General features: G+C 42.1%; 1 protein-coding gene, 1 non-coding gene and 1 pseudogene across 3 annotated transcripts in view; all 3 read right to left on the bottom strand.

Annotated features, from left to right (window-relative positions):
- ARHGEF4 (Rho guanine nucleotide exchange factor 4) overlaps positions 1–20,908 on the bottom strand; it is a 219,169-nt gene that overhangs the window by 15,056 nt on the left and 183,205 nt on the right. For both annotated transcript variants that reach the window (XM_053597142.1, XM_053597143.1), the window contains one exon: positions 2,200–2,339. In XM_053597142.1, the coding sequence (XP_053453117.1) occupies positions 2,200–2,339 (140 nt within the window). The remainder of the gene's footprint in view (positions 1–2,199; positions 2,340–20,908) is intronic.
- On the bottom strand, positions 5,995–6,131 carry LOC128591043 (small nucleolar RNA SNORA16B/SNORA16A family). Its single transcript, XR_008381483.1, has one exon. It is a non-coding gene; the product is annotated as a small nucleolar RNA SNORA16B/SNORA16A family (small nucleolar RNA).
- LOC128591044 (uncharacterized) lies at positions 6,296–6,365 on the bottom strand (annotated as a pseudogene).

Below are 20,908 nucleotides of genomic sequence, written 5' to 3'. Positions count from 1 at the left end.
GAGGAGTCAAGTGGACATCAACTGGGTCAGGAACCTGCCTTCCAGGACCAGTCTGTGGCTCACTGGAGAGGGGCTCCTCTCCCTGACTTGCTATTGTCCTTGTGATGTGGCATGTCCTCTTTCCTGAGGGCACACTGAAGGGCCAGGGAGTGCTCTAAACACATGTAGGTATACCCGTATCTACTCCAACGCCAAGAAAGACCTTTGGAGCAACAGGATGAAAATTCTCTAAGCAGCCCAAATGGGTGCTTATAAAATTCATAATCTAAATTTCTATGCTCCTCTTCCACAGAGTATTGTTCATATTTGTTCTTTGGGCTTTCTGTGGCCAAAGTACTTTAGAATGAACAACCTGTCAAGGAAATGAGAGCCTCAAAAGGTGCCTCCTTGCCAGCAGCAAGATGTGATACTCTGTAATTTCACCATCAGGTAGGAGACATACAATTATAAAATGCAGAAACAAGAACTCTGATAATGCAGCATCTAAGCCCAATCAAGCAATCCCACTTCTCCAGGGTCCCTGAGAGCTGTGTTACTTTCTTCTTCATCGTCTTCCTGGTCATTAGAGATTTACTGAGAACCCACCCCAGCCAGGCTGTGTACATTCTCTGCTTCCATCAGTCCTCATGCAGCCTCATGGTCAAATGAACCACTGCTCAGTCACCTGCCCAGCGCGCATGTCACCCACATCTGACAGGCCCCAGCCAGGCTCCCTACAGAGCAGAGGCGGCGGCAGCCTGAGTCTTCATGGAAAAGCACAACCATTGCCTGTGAATTCCGCTCACGATGCCATTATTTATTTATTTATTTAGAGATAGAGTCTCACTTTGTCGTCCTTGGTAGAGTGCCCTGGTGTCGTAGCTCACAGCAACCTCAAACTCTTGGGCTCAAGAGATCCTCTTGCATCAGCCTCCTGAGTAGCTGGGACCACAGGCACCTGCCACAATACCTGGTTATGTTTTTAGAGATGGGGTCTGGCTCTTGCTCAGGTGGGTCTCAAACTCCTGAGCTCAAGCAATCCACCCATCTCAGCCTCCCAGAGTGCTAGGATTACAGGCGTCAGCCACTGCACCTGGCTCATGCCATGATTTCAGAACATCTTCTACCCAAAATAGCTTAGAGAGGCACGTTAAAGAGAAAGGTATTATTTGTTGGAAATGCTAACTTATTTTTGCGTGTTTATTCTCTATACATCATGGATTTTGAATATAGTATTATATAACTATTTTAAAACATTGTCTAGAGCTAGGCCTCTAAGAAGTGTTCTTAGGCATTGGAACTTTGTCCAGTGGCAGTTTCTATTCTGGACAGTTCCTACTCTGTCCAGCTGGGAGCAAGGATACTGTTCCTTACTGGTTTCTGAGAAGCCTCCCAGCCCATTCATTCACAGAAAGGTTAAAGTCTAACTGTTTCCTCTTCATGAGGAAAAATCTGAGTGCTGCAGGCTCCTGGATTGCCGGATTCTGGTTTTGTGAAGCAGAGACACACCAGTACTTTGTGACCATAACATGGTGTTTGAGCATCTAGTGAAACTGCCATTATGTTCCATGACCCTTCCAAATGAAATAAGCAAGTGAGAAAATAGGAAGATGTGGGAGAAAAGTAGAAGAGAATGAACCAAAGTCTCAAAATTTCTCTCTCCTAGGAGAATGCAAAAGGGCAGTTTGGGTTGGAAACCGTTCTGCACAGATGAGGTTTCTCACTAATTTCTTCTGCTTAGGTAGGGATAGCAAAATATGGCAGCTAGCATGCAGTTGCCATAGCAACGGCAATACTTTTGTACTCTTAGTGTCAACAGGAGGGAAAGCAGTTTTTATTGGCCTTGTTTCTCAGTCTACTGGTGAAGAGGGTCGGAGGCTGGAGGTATGGGGGAAATCCTGGCCTCCCTTCTCCCTTCCAGGAGGCTCTGGGAGCCTGCTCACTAGGAGAGCTGCTCCGGCAGCCTAGCAGGCCTGAGCCGAGCCTGTGGGCCCAGGAGGGCATGAGGTAGTCCTGCAACTGGACAAATTCTGCTTTTGACACCACATCCTAAAGTGAGAGCCACAAGCTAAAGCCTCGCTGTGAGCAGCCAGCAATATTACCACCTGCCTGGAACACAGGGAGTAGACATCTGTCCAGCCTGAGTGTGCTAGAGTTGCCCTGACAGCCAGGGCCACATCTGTCCAGTCCCCACCCCTGTCCACATAGCCCTGGCCCTACCTCATTGATGGCCAGCTGCTCGCCGCCCCCTCCAGGGTGGCTGTAGTGGTGGCCAGAGCCGTGCAGGTCCTCATACAGGTCTTCCTCGCTCCCTGCCTCGTCAGCACGCATGGCCGAGTCCAGAGCTCCGTCAGGCATAGCTGCAAGGAGAGACAGCGGCTGCAAAGTGGGGCGAGCTCGAGAGGGAGGGGGAGCATGCAGAGAATCTGAGCCACAGAACAGACACTCTCCAGTGAAAGGGGAAGGCTGGGGAGCTGGGTTCTCAAACCATCCTTGCTGCAAAAAATGTGGCCTGGTTAAAAAACTGCATCAGCCGATTCATACCACCAGCCACCCAGGCAAGAAGTGTGAGGACCCACCACAGCACCCCACTCAGGAGTCCCCACAGGTCAGATTCAGTTGGCTATGGTATAAGGCTCTTAAGAAAAATGTTAAAATTTTGTTATGAAACATATGTGCATGTGTGTGTACTAAAAGAAAAGATACAGCCCATGCATGCAAATACAGTTGGAAACTCAACGAACAGTCCCGGTACTCCCACCTCCTCCAATCCCATTCCCCTCACACCCCAGCAGAGACATCCAGGAGTCGGAACTTTTTATATCTCATTCCCCAGCTTGTCCTTGTCACAGCATTGATTTCTGCCCAGTTCCGCCATCCAGCAGGTGCCCGTCTCGGGCTCTTCTCACTTAACTGCTTGTGTAGCTGTGGTTTGATGTCCTTTCACTGACTTACAGTTTTGTTTCTGTAAATCTCTCAGACGTTGTGTGTCTTCTGTACCCACGGGCGCAGGGCAGGCTCCCCCCCACGCTGCTGCTGTGCACCTGTCCACACACCTGGGCACGCCTCCGAGGGTTGCTCCACGGCACTATTTCTCAGCTTGTCGTGACTGCCCCTCTAGGGAGCCTTTATCACATCGTTCTCCTAACTGTTTCCTGCACTCCATGAAATTTTGATGCCACACATTTATATTTCCTTTAATGTGATATTTCTGAGTCTTACCAGTTTTTCTATTGAGTTGCTTATACTTAACGTATCATTGGGGTAAACAATATGCATTTATCTATACTTTCTGCCCCTCCCTTCTAGTGTGTCTGTTCATACCTGTTCCTACTGTTTCATCCCAGGGTGGGGTTTGCTTGTCATTCTCTTTAAGGTGTTTTTTGATGAACAGAAGTTCTTAGTTTTAATACAGACAAATCTATCCGTGTAGTCCCATATAGCTTATGTGTTTCATGCTTAGGAAATTCTTCCCCACCTCAAAGTCATGAAGTTATTCTTCTGTGTTATCCTTTAATATTTTATAGTTTTTCTTTTGACGTGCAACCTTTTAATCCATCTGGAAATAATTTTTATATATGGCATGAGGTTGGAATCTAAGTTAATTTTTTTCCATAAAGAATGGTCTTAGTACCAGTTACAAAGCAGGAAGTCCTTTCCCATGGATCTATAAAGTTTCTATAATGTTTGGTCTGTCCTTAAATCGAATTTTCATATAGATGCATTTGCATCTGGACACTATTCTTGTGGGAGGTAGAATAATGGACTCAAAATGACTAATAGTTCTACTGCCCAGGGCCTACGAATATGTTATGTTATATCACAGAAAGGAATTAAGGTTGCAGAATTAAGGCTGCTGATCAACTGACCTCAAAACCAAGAGTTTATCTCAGATTATCTGAGTGGGGCCAACATAGGTGAAAATAATAACTTTCACAGCTCAGCACAGGCATTTCCTCTTCTGTATAAGCCTCACTCCTGCCTCTGTCTTGCTCTCAGGGTGCCAGGACAATTCTCCTAACATGAGGTGCCACCCTGTCCACCACCATGCTGGCCTCTCTCCCCAGCTAGCTTCTGAGCTCCCTGAAAGCAGGAGCCATCCCTTATTGTTGATGCCCACACTTAGTAAATGTTAAATAAATAAATGAGTCAACAGATGGAGGCAAGAGCAGGGGCTAAATGGTGACTACACAGATGAATAAACAAATGGGAGAGATGAACGCCTGAACAGACAGAAGCCTGGAGGACCGGCGGGTGGGCGTATGGCCAGCTCCTCACAGGAGCAGCCTGCGGGCTTGGCAGAGTCAGCCAGGAACACAGTTAAGTTTCATGCACGTCCCCAGAACTGACCTGGGAATTCCTGTCTCCAGCCCAGCAGCAGTGGCCTGAGCACAGCATGCCAGTAGGAGCCAAGGGCTCTGCTCCTGACCTTTGTGTATAGTCAAGAGTCCCAAGGAATCCTCAAAAATTTCTATTTCATTGGTGTTTTAAAACTGTTTTATTATGGAAAGTTTCAAATGTGCACAGAGGAAAAATAATCGTATAATGAACTGTACACACATATAGTCATCGTCCAGCTTGAACAATTCTCAACATGTGGCCAGTTTGGTTCCATCATCTAATTCACCTTGCCTTTGGATGGTTTTTAAAGCAAACCCCAGGCACGCTATAATTTCATCTGTAAATACCGTGGGACGTGTTTTTAAGAAACTTAGTAAAGATAGAATATAAATGTCTTAACACAATAACTAAGAAAATGCCAGGAAGACTATATTAACCAGTGTGATGAAAATGTGTCAACCGGTCTATAAAACCAGTGTATGGTGCCCCATGATGACATTAATGTACACAGCTATGATTTAATAAATAAATAAAAAAGAAGAAGCAAGGACCCCTATCTCTCTCAAGCAAGGTGATATACTTTCCTCTCAAGGGCACTAAAAAACCCTTTTTATATTGAAATAATTATAGAGTTACAGGGTGTTACAACAACCTTAGTACAGGTCCGGTGTATCCTTCCCCCACTTTTCCCAAGTAGTGTATGTACCATGCCATAGCCAGGAACCTCATGTTGATACAATGTATGTGTATGGTTCTATGTCATTTTATCACCTGTGCAGATTTGTGTAACCACCAGAAAAACCTGCATGTAAACTTTTACAGTTGGCCTTTTTCACACAGCCAAATGCCCAAGGTCCGTCCAAGTTGTGTATATTATTTCACTCCTTTTTATTGCTGAATAGTATTGCATGGTATACAAATTAATACCAGTGTGTTTAACCATAAACCATTTTAGGGATGTGCAAGTTGTTTCCAATTTTTGGATGTTATGAATATGGCTGCTATGAACAGTCTCAAGTGGGCTTTTGTGTGAACAAAAGTTTTCACTTCTCTGGGATAAATGCCCAGGAGTGCAATTGCTGGGTCATGTGGGAGTTGCATATTTAGCTTCTAAGAAACTGCCAAACTATTTCTCAGAGTGGGTGCACTAATTTACACTCGCCACCCCATCGTATGCGGGATGGTTTCCCTGAATGCTCGCCACCACTTGTAATGTCACTAATTCATGTTTTTGACATTCTGATAGATGTGCAGTGATAGCTCATCATGGTCTCAGTCTGCGTTTATCAAAAGGCTGGCGATGCTGAAGACCTTTTTATGTGCTTATTTGCCATATATCCTCTTTGGTGAAATATCACTTCCTATATTTTGTCTGTTTTTTAGATTTTTTGTTGTTTTAATGTTGAGTTTTGAGGGTTCTTTATATATTATAGATAAGAGTTTTTTGTTAAATATGTAGCTTACAAGTATTTTCTCTCAGTCCACAGCTTATCTTCTCACTCCCTTGTCAAGGGTTTTCAAAGGCAAACATTTTTATTTTTCATGACGTTACACTGATCAATGTTTACTTTTATAAGTCATGCCTCTAGCGTCGTGTCTAAGAACTCTTCACCAAAACTTTTTTCCCCAAATTTTCTGTTATGATTTCTTCCATTTATTCTTCTTTGTCAATTGAACTGTATTTTCCCGAAATGTTGTAACAGATCACTTACAGCAAACAGAATGATGTCTGTCAAGGAAAACTGTCACTTGGGGTCCATTTTTTTTTTTTTTTTTTTTGGTTTTTGGCCAGGGCTGGGTTTGAACTCGCCACCTCCGGCATATGGGACTGGTGCCCTACTCCTTGAGCCACAGGTGCTGCCCGGGGTCCATTTTTTATTTTTATTTTTATTTTTTGCAGTTTTTGGCCAAGGCTGGGTTTGAACCCACCACCTCTGGCATATGGGGCCAGCGTCCTATCCCTTTGAGCCACAGGTGCTGTCCTGGGGTCCATTTTTGACCTCAGCAGCTATGTGGAAGCAGCTGCAGCTTCACTGAAGGCCATTCGGACATTTTCTTCTAAAAGTCTGCAGTTTGAAATTGAATCCATTTTAAGTGAATTTTCTTTCTTTCTTTTTTTATAATGTGTAAGGCTTAGGTTAAGGTTCATTTTTACTGCTCATGGATGGTCTAATTTTTCTAGCACCATTTGTGAAAAGACTATCTTTCCTTCACCAAGTTGCTTTTATAGTCTTGCAAAATTCAGCTGGCAAAGTGGGGACATTACTACCTATTTTACAGAAATGAAAATGATTATAAGAGAATACTATGAACTGTTCTATATCAACAAATTAAACTAGAAGAAACTGAAAATTTCTAAAAACACGCATCTACCAAACTGACTCACAAAGAAATAGAAAATCTGAATAGACATGTAATTAGTAAAGAGGCTGAATAAGTAATCAAAACATCCCAATAAAGAAAAACCCAGGACCAGATGGCTTCTATCATTTGGTAGTGAATTCTACCAGATGTCTAAAGAATAATTAACACCAATTCTTCTCAAAAAATTGAAGAGGAGGTAATACTTCCTAACTCATTCTATAAGGCCTGATAATACACCAGGCAAAGAAACTACAAGAAAAGAAAACTAAGACTAATCTCTCTTAGGAATATAGATTAAAACTCAATAAAATTAGTAAATCCAATTAAACAGCATATGAAAACGAATCAATATACTGCATTAATAGAATGAAGGAGAAAAAAGTCATCTTAACTGATGCATAAAGAACATTGTTTAATACCTTCTCACAATAAAACAATAAATTAGGAAAGGAAAGCAATGTTCTTAATATGATAAAGGCTGCATAAGAAACACAGCAAACATAGTCAATGGTAGGAGGTCAGAACAAGACAAGGATGCCTGCTTTCTCACTTCTATTCATTACAGTATGAGAAGTCTTGGTGAGAACAAAGAGGCTAGAAGAAATAAAATGCATCCAAACTGAAAAATAAAAAATAAAATTATCTGCTTGCAGAGATGATCATATATGTAGAAACCCGGAAGTATGTACATAACCTACTGTTAGAGCTAACAAATTGAGCACAGCTGCAAGAATACAGATCAACACACAAAATCAGTTTGTTTCTATATATTTGCAATGACTAACCTGAAAAGGAAATTTTTAAAAATAAAAAGGAAATTTAAAAAAATTTCGTTATAATGTCATTAAGAGTAATAAAATACTTAGGAATAATTTAACAAGGAGTAAAAATATTTGTACAATAAAATTATAAATTATTGCTGAAAGAAATTAAGAAAAACTTAAAAAATGGAAAGATATTCCATTTATGGATTGAAAATTTAATATTTTTAAGATGATGATACTATCCAAAAAATCTATAGATTCAATGCATTCCTACAAAAATCTCAACAGCATTTTTTTTCTTTTTTTTTTTTTTGTAGAGACAGAGTCTCACTTTCTGGCCCTCGGTAGAGTGCCGTGGCCTCACACAGCTCACAGCAACCTCCAACTCCTGGGCTTAAGCGATTCTCTTGCCTCAGCCTCCTGAGTAGCTGGGACTACAGGCACCCGCCACAATGCCCGGCTATTTTTTGGTTGCAGTTTGGCCGGGGTCGGGTTTGAACCTGCCACCCTCAGTATATGGGGCTGGCGCCTTACTGACTGAGCCACAGGCGCCGCCCTCAACAGCATTTTTTACACAAATAGAAAAATTCATCTTGAAATCCATATGGAATATCAAGGGACCTGACAAGCCAAAATCATCCTGAAAATACAACAAAGAATAGAACGGAGGACCCAGAAATAAACCCTCACATATACAGTCAACTGACTTTTGACAAAGGTGCCAAGATACTCAAGGGAGGAGAGGGGGGAGATGTCTTTTCAACAAATAGTGTTGAGAAACCGGATATCCAAATGCAAAAGAATAAAAATGGATCTAACATATACAAAAATTAACTCCAAATATAAGGGCTAAAACTATGAGTTCTTAGAATAAAAGATAAGAGGACAACTTTTATGATACTGGATTTGGAAATTATTTCTGGGAAATAACACCAAAAATGCAGGCTACAAAAGAAAAAGAAATTGGACATCAAATTTAAAACTTCTATGCATCAAAGGACAGTATCAGGAGAAAGGGTTACCTGTAAAAAGGGAGAAAATATTTTCAAATCATGTATCTGATAAGGGAATATTTAAAGAACCACAACTCAAAAAACAAAAGACAGAAACCAAAAATTCAAAAAAAACAACCCAATACAAAAATGAGCAAAGGGCTTGAACTGACAGTTCTCCACATAAGATATGTAAATGCCCAAACAGTTCATCCAAAGATGCTCAGCATCACTAACCACCAAGAAAATGCAAATCAAAACCACTTCATACCCTTAGGATGGTTATTATTAAAAAAAAAATGGAAAATAACAATACATGCATTTTTCTCAATTGTTTAAACAACTGGCCAGCTATACTTGTTTGATGCTATTTCTAGACTCTCTGTTCTGTTGGACCTTGTGTTCATCCTCCTCTCATACCAAATGGTCTTGTTTCCTGTGGGTCTGTAATAATGTCTCTTAACTTCCTTCCCCTTTTTCAGAATTATTTTTGGTATTCTTGTTTCTTTGCATTCCCATATAAGCTTTAAAATAATCTTGTCTATAATTACAAAAACTCATGCTGAGATTTTGATAGGAATTGCATTAAATCTAAGAGTCAATTTGGAGACCACTGAAACCTTTACCCTGCTGACTCTTCCAATCCATGAACACAGAATATCTCCCCATATTTAGATTCTCTTTTATTTCTTTCAATGCTCCTTTATTTTAAAGCAAGTCCCAGACGTCATGCAATTTAATCTGTACATACTCTAGCATGTGTCTTAAAAGATAAGGTCTCAGGTCTCCCTCTCTTCCTTTCTCTCTGCCACACTTTCTTCTCTCGGGTATTTTTAAAGCAATAGTCTCTCCAGGGGAGAAAACCAGATTTCTTGTAGGAGTCCCTGATTTTCTCAGTTCTTTTCTTAGCCAGGCTCAGCTGGGGTCTCAGCAGTTCACAGAATGATTGCTCATCTAGCAAATGTGCAGCCTGTGAGAAAAGAAAGTGTCAGCACGAGTCTCCCACTACATTAAGTCATAATCTTACATTTCAGCTTCCACCACAGGGTGTGGCCCTAGGAGGTATGTTCTGAGGGTGTCATGACTGAGTGAAAGAAGGGAATAGAAGGCATTCGTGGGAGCAGGAGTGGGAGAACGAGCCCAGGGCTTAGCCCAGGAGGTCCAGGCTCTCCACTGGTCTGTGCAAACAGACAGACTGTGCAGAGCCAGTCACCTGCCTACAGAGACTTGGCTCAAGCTCTTTGGTGTGAAGCAAGGTCTCTGGGGAGTCACATATAGTTAATTCGTATGAAAACATTAAAGGGTGTGACCACACGTCCCACAGTATCTGCCAGTGACTAATTGAACAGACACACCATGGCCCAGTCAGCACAAAGGCCAGTCTTGATTCTGGAGTTTTAATTTTTATGCAGGAAGACAAGTCATCTATCTGTCTCTGATCCATCCTGAAGTTCTTACAACAATTAGACAGCAGCACAGCTCAGAATGTGGGATTCCAGACAAAAGTTCACGGAGAGGACTTCACCTCTGCCAGAGGTCAAGGGAAGGTGGTGGTTCCACCCTCCAGGGAGAGGGTCTGGGGGAATTTCCTCCGCATGCACCTCTTTCCTGTGCTGATCTACAGCCCTGGAAGTGAGTGGTCCGGTTATCAAATCTGCACTGGTGTTCCTGTCCTTATGAATTCACTCAGCAGCATCTATCTGGTGCCCACTGTGTATGTGCTGTGAGATGCCAGGCTAGGTTCCCAGGATGCGCCGTGAAGGAGATCAAGAGTCCAGCAGGAAATAGGAGCATTAAACAAACGGTTGTGAGTGATGCCATGAAGCAGGAGATGCTGGAGACCCTGACCAGGCCTGGGAGATCCCAGGGGGACATTCTGGGAGAGGGCAAGGGGGCAGTATGGACAGTGTCTGGTCCAGAAGCGAGAGTGTGGTTGTTCAAGGGCATGGCAGACTTGTGGAGTGGCTGAAACAGAGTGAGACAGCAGACAGGCATGGGAGGAGGCTCTGAGGCAGCTGGCAGGATGCGCAGTCACTGCCCGGGAGGGCGGCAGGTCCAGGCCTGGGACACATTCTCAGGTCTAAGGCCATGAAGGTGTCTCACTACATCTCTGTGACATATAAAAGGAATGTGAGATGCTGGGGCCCCTCTACACATGAGGAAGCTCGGCCCAGAGAGGTAAAGCTCCTTCCCCTCAAATCGCACCGCTCCCAAGGAGCCAGATCTCATAGGCCAGCCAGATCTCTGGGTGATTTCACTAGAGGGACTTTGTATAAATGGTATTACTTCTGTGAGAAGCACTTCTGCTGCAACATTTAGGGTTGGGTGAGGTGCTGTCCACTGTTAAACCAACAGGCTGCACGGGCAGCATCTACTGCTCCCCCTGCAACCTGCCCTGGGCTCTGGCAGCCTACAGCCCTCAGGTGGCTCCCACCCTTGCTCCTGTTTGCAGGGTGCCTTTGCTCATGGGTTGACATCTGTCGCCTTCTACTCAAAATCCCATCTAGCTTTTTAGAAATTATTATCAATAGATCTTATTTTTTGGAACAGTTTTAGACTTCCAGAACAAGTGAGCAGAGAGTACAGTGAGTGCCCCTGAACTCCCAGGACAGACGGCACATCAGTGTGGTGCATTTTCACAATGCGTGAATCAATACTGACCCATTATGGTTAACTGACGTTCAGATTTCCTTTTTCTGTTCCAGGATCCCACACTACATTTAGTCATCTCTTCAGCTCAAGATTTTTGACTTTAGGTTGCATGAAAGGCTTACTTAAAATTTAAGCTTTGGAGAGCTTTGTTCTTTTGGCAACTAAAACTCTCCGGCATATACAGCAGCAGAGTGGAATCCCTCCACACTACAAGGCTGACCTACAGGGTTTCCTCTTTTGAGAAATGCATTGAATGTCTCTAATCCTCCCTAGCCTCCAAGTTCTCCTACTAGGGGTAGGAAAATAGCTTTTTCTGAGAATTTATAGTGTGTTGGCTGCTGTCTGTCTGACCCCAGCAGGCCTCTGAAACAGCTCTCACTAGGCACGCTGGCCCCAGGCTTGCTGAGGTCACTCAGACCACCAGTGGAAATGCAGGAGTAAAATCTCTCCAGCCCTCCTCCAGGGGACTGTCTCCTCCGGGCCAGCTCTCTCCTCATCCCCCTCCACCCATCTCCTGCCGTCCTGACCTTCCCTCCCATGAGCCTGGCTATAGTGCCCTATGATTGCAGGCATTTAGTACCCAAGAAATTAGTCAAAGGGCAGGTCTTTATGGATAAAAGAAGATCTGTGGTCACAATTACTTCAAAAAGTAATCACATAAAAATGTGGTATATCATGCTTTAGCAGTAAGTGAAGCATGAATTTTAATACATGGTATTTTATGTTGGGCAAATGTGCACGCCAAGGGTGTGAACAGCTGTTCCTCTAAGTTTAGGCTGCTGCAAAATTCAAGTAATGACTTTGATTTTTCACTGAATAGAACCAGCCACAACACAATATTCTACTTCATAGGTTTTTGGAGAACAAATCCAAGGAAGGCAATATCTTTATAAATGACAACTTTTGGCAAATCAATAATACACTATTCTGCTAACACAATGAAATTATGTCAGGTATTGCTTTCCAATGAAAATTTTCACTATTTTCACCTTAATGCTGGGATTTTTATCACAAAAAAATTTAAATGCCAAATAAAACACCATGGTTTGTTCATGGTAGATTATAGTTGAACTAGTTATTTAAAACAAATTAGGCTTCTAAAATGATACCATTTCTCTCCGCTGGTGTGTTAAATGCAATAGGGTAAACTCAGGCATCTAGAAGGTGGCGCTGCTGCATTTTGAGGTTGCCTTAACTGAGCTTTCCAAGCGTGAAAAGCTCTCATGTTTCAGGTTGTGCAGGCGAGGCATGCCAATCCCAGTTTCAGGTTGAAGTGACTTTCCAAATATGGTTAAATCTTCTCATGCATGTGGAGACGTCAGCTTCTCCGGACCTCCAGCCAGCCCTGGACGAGCATCTTTGTTTGGAAGACCTGTGCCTCACTTCACTTTGCATCACAGTTCATGTAGCCTTTCTCCAGCCTATTATTTAAAAAACTGCCTCCTATATAGTTATACCCTTAAAATAAAGGATACAAATAAATAAACTGGCAGCTTGGAGAGAGCTGGGGAGGGGCCTTATGCTTTATGCTATTCTTGAAGATCACTTCCCTAGAAACGCTGCGGAGGATGCCCTCAGGCTGCTCCTTCTCAAGCTGATGATTCTTTAATTTCAGCAGCTAACATGTGAAGATATCATATCTGTCATTAGGTACTACTGAGGGGAATCCTTTCCCAGTGATTATGGTTTCTTGAATCAGAATAGTTTTTCCTGGATCTTGAAGGTGTGGTTCATGTATGTGTCTCTCACCTTGTACATGTAAAGAAAATAACCGCAGACTTCATTTCCACGATGTCCTCCAGGAAGTCAACTGCAGAATGTCCTTGCACGTATTTTTGGTTCTTCCTGCAGGAGTGAGTGATTCCACAGTGAAAGGCACCCCCACTCTACTCTCCAGCCTGTGGCTCTGCAGCTGTCAGCATCTTCTATCTTCCTTCTAGGAAAGCCAGGCTTGGGCTGACCTGTGAGTATCTGGACATGTCTCATTGTAGTCACTGTATTAATAACACCATGGTGGTCAGACTGTCATGCACCTGTGACCTGCTGCGGGGCTGCACTGGGCGGCACCCCACTGCCACTCCCTTGCCCGCTGTGCACCTCTGCTGGGATGCCTGATAAACATCTCACAGCTAACGTGCCCCAGGCAGAACGCCTGCCCAGCCATAGGTCTCTTGTCTCAGTATCTGACAACTACATTCTTCCAGTGGCTCAGAACAAAAATCTTGGCGTTACCTTAACTGCTCTTTTTCACAATTCACATCCATATCCATGCAAGTCAGTCAGCTCTGCCTCTACATCATTACCCTGGATCCAACCACTTCTCATCACTCTGCCTGCAACCTGGGTGCAGGGCCACATCCCAGCCCCTGCATCCACACAAGAGACTTCTAGCTGGTCTCCCCTCTGCACAATACCCAGAGTGGTCCTTGGTAAAATATAACTGGATCACATCATTCCTTTACCTAAGGTCTGCAAAGGCCCCTGTTTAATTATCTCAGATTGAGAGTGAAAGTCCTTAACCATGGCATCTAAAGCTTGTTGCGCGTCTAGCCTTCTTTCCTCTCTCTGCCCTGCCTACTCTACCTCAGCTCCAATGGATTCCTGACCAATCCAAGTTAACCAATTTTGATGGAAACCACTGGAAAGCCCTAATTTAGACTCTGATAGTATGTAATGCTGTTCAAAATGGTTAACACAAAGCACATGCTTAATGTCCTGTTATTCAGGGAAACTCAAGTTCTAAAATGCTGCTGGAAACGTGCAGCCTTTCCAGAAACTCCATTGTTTTTCTCTTCTGCTACCAATTTTTCCCCTATCAACCCTGACACTGTCTGGCTGTAGTGCCCTATTAGTCTGTCTGTCTATTCTGTAGGGCCCTATTATTATACTGTCTATTCAAATGCACACATTCTTTAACATAGATAAAACAAAGTTGCTAAAGGCTACTTTTCTCCCCTTGTCAAAATATTTCCCATAAAATTCCTAGGCTGGGCTTAAACACTGGAGAGACTCAGCATAACCTGAGGTTTGGCAAAGGTGCCAAGGTGGGGCTTGAGGGGCTGTCAGGGCCACTATTAAGAAAATCACAACCTTTCAGATTCAGATTGGACAAACATTTTCATTTACTTCTCTGTCGTGGAATTATGTTATCTGTCTTCATTTTACATAAGAGAAACTCCGCAGTGTGGAAAGACTTCAGCAGCTCTGAGAAAATGGCAGGAGAATTGAGACATGAGCTTGCATAGTCTCCAGCACAGAAACCTCTGCTCCGCCAACGTGCCCACCTGCTTTTCCTTCCCTTGCAGACCTGTGCAAAATTAACTCGAAAGTACCACTCGTTCTGGATCTGCTTTAAATAAACAGACCTGAATCTGATTTCTAAAGTGGAAACATCTCCTGGAATGTGCTAAGATGCGAGGCTCTGTAAGGCTTTAGCTTCTATCATATGCCAAGTGCACACACAGATGAACCTAGTGATGTTCATCCTTCACTATTCCTGGACGGAGACAATTAAGGTTCAACCGAAACTTAATTTTTCCTGTCAGAAAGTTTCAAAAATATCTCCCTCAATTGCTCAATGAATAAAATAAATATTTTATCTTAAGTGCTTCCAGTAATGATGGAATGGCTACTATCAGTCAAACTCTGCACAGATAATTATGCCTATTGGAAAAAATATAAAATATAGCTATCTGAGGTCAGGCACAGTGACTCATGCCTGTAATCCTCACACTTTGGGAGGATGGCTTGAGGCCAGGGGTTTGAGATCAGCCTGGCGACATGACTAGACTCTGTCTCTACAAAAATTGACAACAACAAAAAATTAGCTGAGAGTGGTGGAGAATAATTCTAGCTACTCAGAAGGTTGAGGGAGGAGGATCACTTGTGCCTGGGAGTTTGAGGTTACAATGAGCTATGATCTAGCCACTGAATTCCAGCCAGGGTGGCAGAGTAAGACCCAATCTCTAAAAAAAACAACAAAAGCCCCCAGCTATCGGATGTCACGGGAGAATAACCCAAAGAAGACAGAAAAGGAAACACCACTGGCAAGAGCTGAGGGCAGGCACTAAGTGATGGCTAAAACTCAGAAACCTGTAGTGAGAAAACAGAAAACAGATGTCAGGTGATCACAGAACCCTGGATAATGAGGACAGTCCCAAAAAAAGGAGCTTCAGGGGAGAGGTACAGATAAATTTTATGTAGAATTCTGCTCAAGTCATTGGCTGACTCCTGCACTATGCACATATGGGAAAGACTCTACTCAGCCTAGATAAGGCTAAAAAACCTGAACACAAAATGAGAAATTTTTATTTTGCCGTACTAACTTTTTACTAAAAGGGGGGGGCGGAACTCTTCAGCAAAACAACAGAGTCCAAAGAATCTGCAATCTACCATTCAATGACCAAGACACAAGTGAAGAAAAAGAAAATGTGATTGGTACTCAAAGGTCAACATTTAGATGATCCAGATGTCTGAATTACCAGATAAACTATTAGATAAACCGCAATGCTCAGAAATGTACAGGAAAACATGCTTCTAAGGCATGAAGAGGTAGGAGACGGCAAAAAAGGAAATACACCAAAGAATCAAATGGAAATTCTAGAACTGGAATACATAGCATCTGAAATAAAAATATTCACTGAATAGGCTTTATAGCAGATTGGAAATATCAGAAGAAAGAATCAGTGAATATTAAAATAGACCAATAGAAATGAACCATCTGAAAAAGAGAAAAAAATGTTGGAAAATAATGAACAGCACCTTAGTGATTTGTAGGGCAATATTATGTAGTCTAACATACATGTGGAGAGAGTGGGTGAGGCTAAAACAAATATAAAGAAATAACAATTTCACAAATTCAGTAAAAGACATCAATTTATATATTCAAGAAGATTACTGAATCCCAAGCAAGATAAATACAGAGAAACACAACTAGATAGAATTTAGCTGGATGACAGTTGACTTCTCATTATAAATAATGAAAGACAGAGTAGTTAACAACATCTTTCAATTGCTGAAAGGAAAGAACTGCCAAGTCAGAATTCTACATCAGCAAAAATATCTTGCAAGAGCAAAAGCGAAATAGAGACATCTTCAGAAATATGGAAACTGAGATAATTAATGAACAGAAGATCATTACTGCAAGAAGTACTATGTGAAGTTCCTCAGGCTAAAGCAAAATGATGACAGGTAAAAAAAATTCTGATCTTCAAGACGGAATGACAAGCACCAGAAGTGGTAAAATTGTGGTTACATACAACATAGTTGGTTAATTAATTTCTTAAAAATACATATATTGGTTTAAAGTAAAAATCATAACATTATATTATGAGGCTTACTGTGTAATATAAATGAACATATGACAATCCCATTATGAAGCCAGGAAAGGAATAAATAAAATTGTATATACAGTTGCAAGGTTCTTAGTTTTTATATAAAGTGGTAAATATTACTTTTAGTAGACTATGATATTAATGACATAATCTCCATAGCAACCATTTCAAGATAATGAAAAGAAATAGTATAAATGAAAAATAAATTAAAATGGGATTTAAGAAAATCACAATTAACCTGAAAGGAGAAAGAGAGGCACACAAAGAAGATGGGACAAAGGAAAAAATGCAAAATGGTAAATTTAAGTCCAACTATATTAATAATCACACTAAATGTTAATGGTCTAAATACTCCATTTAAAATATAGAGACTGTTGTGATGGCAGTGTTCTAGTTCTTGAGCTGGATACTGGTTGCATAAGATTGTGCACTCTGAAAATTCCTCAGAACATACACTTACTATTGGTATGCTTTTATGTATGCATATTATATTCCAAGAACAAATATGTTGATCCAATTTTTCTATTTTTAGGATTTTATCCTAAGCAAACAAGTAGTCAAAAAAGCACACAAATATGTACTTACAAGTATATTGATCCCAGCATTGATTCTAATACTGAAAAATTGAAGATAAACTAATTGTACATTATTAGGAAATTTGTAAAATAAATGTATGGCCATTTATATAATAAAATATGATGCATCTAATGCAAAAGAATGATTTAGCTCTTTATTTATTAAAACAAAAAGTCACTAAAAACATATTATTGAATAAAAAAGTAGGTTAAAAACCAGTATATAGAATGTAATCTTATTTATAAAAATTAATTAAAAGGCAAATAATGAAAAGGCACACATATACCAAAGGATATCTACCATATTGTTAACAAGCATCTATTTTTGGAATTCTGGTGAATTTAACTGTAATTATTTTCTGTTATTTTGAATTTGTCAAGATGAATATATTATCTTCACAAACAGAAGCAATAAACATGTTTGTATTTCAAAACAAATATTTGTGAAGAGTTAATAAAAAACAGAAGAAAATACCCTAGGTTAAAAAAAGCAATAGAACATCTTTAAAAGTTGAATGAAAAGTAATAAATACTGGTTTGAAGGTACCAGTGAGATATTAAGGAAACAGGAAATTGCAGGGCCAAGATTGAAGAGAAGAGAGAGGGTAGGGAGGTTGATTCAGCATCTGGGCCACTTTCTTTCTTTTTTTTTTTTGCAGTTTTTGTCTGAGGCCGGGTTTAAACCCACCACCTCCAGTATATGAAGCTGGTGCCCTACTCCTTTGAGCCACAGGTGCCACCCTATCTGGGCTACTTTCCCTGTTGGCACTGACTGATTCCCACACAGGGGCAAAGAGGCTGAGCACAGTCTCTGAGCAGACACAGACACAGGGACAGTCAGCAGTAGCAATGTTGCCCACCTTCCAGTTTGGATCCAATTAATCTGAAAGGAGATAGAGGGGCATACAAAGAAGATGGGACAAAGGAAAAAAAGCAAGATGGTAAATGTAAATGATTCCATGTGGAGGATTTAGAACACACTAGCTGCTCCGTAAGGGTTAGCTATCACTAATATCGTTACAGTTACAAGACAAACACCTTTATTCTTTGCTGCATTCCTTCAATTAGAATTTCTCCTCTAATTCTGTAGCATTTATTACATACAGCCTATACCTTGTGTGTTAGTGGAAGATGGGTGTCCTTGTCTGTCTTGTTTGTGAGGTTCCTGAGTACTGTGACAGCCTTGCCTTGCCAATTTCACACTCCACTTTGAACATCCTTACAAGCACTCCAACTCCACTCAGCAGGACCAATGGGCCTATTTTCAGACCCTCTTTATTCCTTGGACTTAGCTAATAATGCAACCTTTTGCTCCCTTCATCATAATTCAAACTTTATCCTTCACAGAGCAACCTCTCTCCAGATCAACTCTCAAACAGGTGCAGGTGCTTAGGTGGGGGGGGGGGCTCACTGCACCTGCTCTGTGCTTAATATTCCCACTCCCAAGCCCAAGGAAGGCCAGAGAGATTGAACACAAAACCTTGACAGCCTAAAAGATCCTAAAATAAGTGCCAAGATTCTACTCTGGAAAGATTTCCTTTTTTGGAAAATAGTAGGAGTTAAGCATTGATGAATAGTTGACAAATGGCTCCTGTGTGGCATATGATGCATCCTGTCCTTAATGGGGACAGTCTCTCCCAGTGGCTTACAGGTAGCCCATTCGGGGTGGCTGCTTAGAATGCAGGCAGTGTGACTCCAACAGGAAGGTGCATGTATCAGTTTCCTACTGCTGCTGTAACAAATGACCACAAACATTGTGGTTTGAAACAACAGCTGTCTCCCAGTTTCTGCAGGTCAGAGGCCTGGAACAGCATGGCTCAGCTGGTTCTCTGCTGAGGGTCACATAGAACCTAAAGCAAGGTGTGGTCAGGGGTATGTCCCTTTCTAGAGGGATGAACCTACCCTCAACCCACTCAGATTATAAGCCAAGCTCAGTTCTACAAAGCTGTGTTTTGAGGTTCCTGAGTCCTTGGTTTACCTTGATTGCCTGTTTCCCTCTTCCGGAGGACAGTGTCCCTGGGCTCACAGCACCCTTTGTCCACTTCCTTCCAGGCAATGGGTGGCTGAGTTCTTATGCTTTGACTCTTTCTGCCCTCCTCTTCTCTGCTGCGTCCTTCTTATCTCCTCTTCTGCCTTTTTATTATTATTATTATTAATTTATTTATTTTTATGGTTAAATCATAGCTGTGTACATTAGTGCAATCAAGGGGTACAATGTGCTGGTTTCATATACAATCTGAAATATTCTCATCAAACTGTTCAATGTAGCCTTCATGGCATTTTCTTAGTTACTGTATGTAGGCATTTGTATTCTGCCTTTAGAAAGTTTCGCCTGTACCCCTTCTAAGATGCACCGTAGGTGTGGCCCCATCCATTACCCTCCCTCCACCATAACCTCCCCCCTCCCTTCGCCTTCCTTGGCCCTTTCCCCATAGTCTTGTGCTATAGTTGGGTTATAGCCTTCATGTGAAAGCTATAATTTAGCTTCATAGTAGAGCTGGGTACATTGGATACTTTTTCTTCCATTCCTGAGATACTTTGCTAAGAAGAATATGTTCCAGCTCCATCCATGTAAACATGAAAGAGGTAAAGTCTCCATCTTTCTTTAAGGCTGCATAATATTCCATGGTGTACATGTACCACAATTTGCTAGTCCATTCGTGGGTTGATGGGCACTTGGGCTTCTTCCATGACTTAGCAATTATGAATTGGGCTGCAATAAACATTCTGGTACAGATGTCTTTGTTATATTGTGATTTTTGGTCTTCTGGGTATAAACCTAGTAAAGGAATTATAGGATCGAATGGCAGGTCTATTTTTAGGTCTCTAAGTATTCTCCAAACATCCTTCCAGAAGGAACATATTAGTGTGCATTTCCACCAGCAGTGTAGAAGTGTGCCCTTTTCTCCGCATCCATGCCAACATCTCTGGTTTTGGGATTTTGTTATGTGGGCTACTCTTACTGGGGTTAGGTGATATCTCTTCTGTCTTCTTCTTAAAGCCCTTATGCTTTAAGGGCTCGTGAGATTACACTGGGCCTAGCTAGATAATCCACAACAATGGTCCTACTTTAAGGTCACCTTATTAGTGATCTCAGTTCCATCTGTAAAGTTGGCAGTCCCTAGATTCACATTTGACTAAATGACCAGGGGATAGAGGTCTGGAAGGAATATCCTGAGAATTCTACCTACTACAGATATACCTTCCAGACTTTTCCCCTGGGGAATGTCCAGCACCCCGGGTCCCTGTTATCCACAGTGTGTCTCCTCCAGCTCACAAGCACCCTTGCTGCCTGGCTCTGTGAGGGTGTCCTGGCAGCTTCTATGGGTCACCTGAACACTGGAGGAGGCATGGTGGACAAGTCCTTCAAGACTGGAAAGATGGGGGCCAGCCCTGGAACCAACTCCAGGGTCCCAGCTTTTCCTAACATAGAGAAATCGCACCCACAGATCTCAGATGCAGGTAAATGACCCCAGAAGTGAACTTCGACACATAACAGGCCCCAAAGGAAATAAATAAAGACTGTGTCAAAATCTCCGGGGCAGCCTGCACGTGTAGGGGATCCCTCCACAATGTACTTCTCTGAGAATCCCACCTGGTCTCAGGGGCTGGTGTGCCACACGGCATCATCCACAGGATATGTGATAAAAGCTGGACTACTCCTGACTGCTCACCGCTGAGGGATTTCCCATATTGCCCCCCACCTCTTGCCTCATGTCTCTGGAAAATCAATACAAACGGTGTAAGTCTGAGGCAAGGGGTGGGGAGCCCAGTAAAACTCAAAGCTACCCAGGACCCCCTTGGCTGCCACTATTTCGGTCAAGCCAAAGTCTTCCCTGCTCTCCAGAAAGCCCGTGATATAGGCAACAAACCTTTCACTCCCTCTCGTGATGTGTGGCATTATCAGT

The sequence above is a fragment of the Nycticebus coucang genome, chromosome 7, assembly GCF_027406575.1.
Source record: "Nycticebus coucang isolate mNycCou1 chromosome 7, mNycCou1.pri, whole genome shotgun sequence".
NCBI classification, from domain to species: domain Eukaryota; kingdom Metazoa; phylum Chordata; class Mammalia; order Primates; family Lorisidae; genus Nycticebus; species Nycticebus coucang.
Note: the sequence above shows the minus strand (reverse complement) of the source record. Positions and strands in the feature narration are given on the sequence as shown.